General features: G+C 56.5%; 1 protein-coding gene across 1 annotated transcript in view; it reads left to right on the forward strand.

Moving 5' to 3' along the window:
- Positions 1-2597, forward strand: part of LOC104513778 (tyrosine-protein kinase HCK-like) — a gene marked incomplete at its 5' end in the record, with an annotated part of 4956 nt that extends 2359 nt beyond the window's left edge. Inside the window, 3 exons of the mRNA XM_010157240.1 lie at positions 566-719; positions 960-1091; positions 2395-2597. Coding sequence (XP_010155542.1) covers positions 566-719; positions 960-1091; positions 2395-2597 — 489 coding nt within the window. The remainder of the gene's footprint in view (positions 1-565; positions 720-959; positions 1092-2394) is intronic.
- Between the last annotated feature and the right edge of the window lie 557 nt (positions 2598-3154).

A 3154-nucleotide genomic window follows, 5' to 3' on the forward strand; every position in this document is an offset into this window, starting at 1 on the left:
GGGCTGGTGCGTCCCCACCTGTTCTTGAAGGCCCCCAGCACCTCTCCGGCCTCCCTGGGAGACCCTCCCCAGTGCCCGTGTGTCTCCCCAGAGCCCCAGTGCTCCCCAGCTCTGAGACGCTGGCCGACCCTCACCGCAGCAATTAAAGCCCATTCGTTGTCCCCTTTAGTAGAGGGAGAGGACAGTTTACTCCCTGCTTCCCTTGGGCACTTGTCAGGGTATTTGGAGACTGGTCTCACGTTTCCTCTGAACGGAGAAGGATTTACTCCACGTCTGCACAGCTACGGATGAAGCGGTGGCACCTTGCCCCGCGGACATCCACGGACGCCCGTGAGCACACCAGCTCCTCGTGGCTTTTCTCACTCGTGGGGTTACACCAGTCGTGTTGGGGTGGTCTGAGCCTGAGGGCGCTAAGCCTGAGGGTCTAAGCCTGAGCCCCTTACCCCCTTTCCGAGCGCTGACCAGCAGCAGTGAAGCTCTTTCCATTCCCGGTAGCAGTCGCGCTGGGGCGGTTGTTATTTCAAACAGCCTCTTTGCATTTTTTTTCTCTTTCCCCTTTTTACAGATTGCAGAAGGAATGGCTTTTATTGAGAAGAGGAACTACATCCACAGAGACCTGCGAGCTGCCAATATTCTGGTGTCGGCAATACTGGTGTGCAAGATCGCGGACTTCGGGCTGGCCAGAGTCATTGAAGACGATGAGTACACGGCCCGGGAAGGTGCGGGAGCTGCTGGGAGCCTCTGGCCACGTTCCGAGATGGTGAAGGGTTCTGGGATTCCCTTAGAGCCGCTTATCAACGTGTAACGTTGGTGGGAAGGACCCCGGGAGGCAGAAGCTCCTCTCATTTGCATTGCTTCACGTCTTCCTCTTCTGTTTGTTTCTTGTTCCCCATATTTCACCACTGGTTTCTCAGCATTTGGGTTAGAGCTCATGCTTCCTGTTGGATCTCTTTGTCCAGGTGCCAAGTTTCCCATCAAATGGACTGCGCCAGAAGCCATCTACTACGGATCTTTCACCATAAAATCAGATGTTTGGTCCTTTGGGATCCTGCTGACCGAGATCATCACCTACGGGCGCATCCCATACCCAGGTAAGGAGGTGAAATGCCTCCGCGGAACTGCTCCCACAAGACATGCTCCACCGTCTGGGCCCCATCCATGGGATCCATTTCCATGAAGTTAAAACAGAGGGAATGGTGAGAAATCTGAAGCTGACCCCAGGAGCAGAGCTCAAAGAGGGCAGTGCAGGGTCTCATGGTGGCAATTCTGCCCAGGAGCCACGGAGCAGGGCCCTGAGCATGACAGTCCCGGAGCAGCCCGCAGCACTCCTTTAGCTACATCTGCTGTTCGGACAAGAGCTCACCGGGGATGGATAATTAGGAAGATTTTCTCCCTGGGAGTCAGTGGACAGCAGCTGCTTTCGCTGACCAGAAATCTATCCCGCTGCGACACAGGGGCCCCTCTTCTCAGTTTCCACAAACTGAGCTGGGACATCTCTGGGGAGCCCACGAAATGAGCCCTGGTAACGATGACCTGGGGGTGCTCTGGGGAGGAGGGCAGCTACCCTACAGGCTGCCTCGGGGCTGATCCTGCCAGGAGGTCCTGAGCTCCTCCAGCTCCAGGGAAAACCAACAGTAGTCAGGATGTCTAAAAGATCTGGTCCCTGTTTTTAAATCAGAACATGTTTTTGACAGGAGAGAGTCACTGACTTGCCCCGGGCAGGACCCTGGGAGCGCAGGCATCGCCCACCACAAGCTCCCGGCTCATGGGTTTGTGTCACAGCACTAACACACCGTTTTCTGCCTCCTGCAGATGAAGCATGTCGGGAAGTAGCACATCAGTTCAGGGCTGGTCGCTGGGCCAGGTGTTTTTGGGAAGGCTGGAACAATCTGTAAATCACCAGCACGAGGAACCGCCCTGTATTGTATAGTGGTTTCTTTGGTACCTTTTTTCCACGGGAAATTGTTCTCGACCAGAAAAGTAAAAGTTGCCACAAACCGCCCGTGGAGGATGTGGGATGGCACAAAGGGTTGTTGAGGAAGCACCGGTTCTGCCCTCACGTAACAACTTCTGATCAGTGACCCTGGCAGGAATGGCTCGTTAGACGCAGTGGACGGAGGAGTCTGGCCTTTACCTGTGGGAGTTGATACAACCCCATTGTGATCGCACCCGACCTCAGCTGGGGTACAAACCTGCACTACAGCTACGCCAGCCTCCGGGTGGTCCGCAGGTTTTCCTGACCAGGCGTAGGAATTCCTCCTCCCCAGCCCCTCGAACCTGTCCCAGTGACATCGCCCAATGGGTGGGGAGTTTTGGGCTTAGAGGTATTTTTGCCTTTTAGAGAAATCAGTGATAACCCATGAAACGTTCCCCTGTCCTGCCCTGTTTCTCCAGGGATGTCGAGCGCGGAGGTGATCAAGGCCCTGGAGCGTGGTTACCGGATGCCCCGCACAGAGAATTGCCCCGAGGAGCTGTATGACATTATGATGCGATGCTGGAAGACCAAACCCGAGGATCGTCCCACCTTCGAGTACACGCAGAGCATTTTGGAGGATTTCTTTACTGCAACAGAGAGCCAGTATCAGCAGCAGCCGTGACGCTTGGTGAAGGCAGCGGATACCCCGCACTACGCCTGCTCTTCCCTGTCCCACTCGTGATCTGCCTGCACACGCCTTCCTCTGCTCGCCTGGCCCAGGATCCGGAGTCTTCCTGGTGCAGCTGGGCTGGAAGCGGGGGGCAGGAGGAAGCCACGCTTAGGCCAGCCCTCCGGGGCTGCCGGACGGAGGGAGAAGCGGTGTGGGGCCGTACCTTGTGCCTTTCACACGGAGCTGAGCGCCACAAGGCAGCTGCTCTGGGAAGCGCTGGCAGGACAGTGGTTGCCCACACCGGCAGCGCCATGCGAGCAGGGACGGGGCTGGTTCTGTTTCAGCTACAAAGGAAAAAAACCCACCCAGATTATTTGGTTTTTAAATACTTCTGAGATCTTATCACGCTGTTTTGCAGAAGTAGGTGCTTTAGCAGCGCTGGCATGTTGAAATGCCGTTACGGTCCCTGCGTGTCAGGGAAATCCCAGCAGGTTCCCAGCCCGGGCACGCTGCGATGCCGCACGCCAGCTCGTCCTTGACGCCGGACCCTGGGCTTCGTGTCAGGTGGC

Source organism: Eurypyga helias, unplaced genomic scaffold (assembly GCF_000690775.1).
Source record: "Eurypyga helias isolate BGI_N326 unplaced genomic scaffold, ASM69077v1 scaffold34388, whole genome shotgun sequence".
In the NCBI taxonomy this organism is placed as follows: Eukaryota; Metazoa; Chordata; class Aves; order Eurypygiformes; family Eurypygidae; genus Eurypyga; species Eurypyga helias.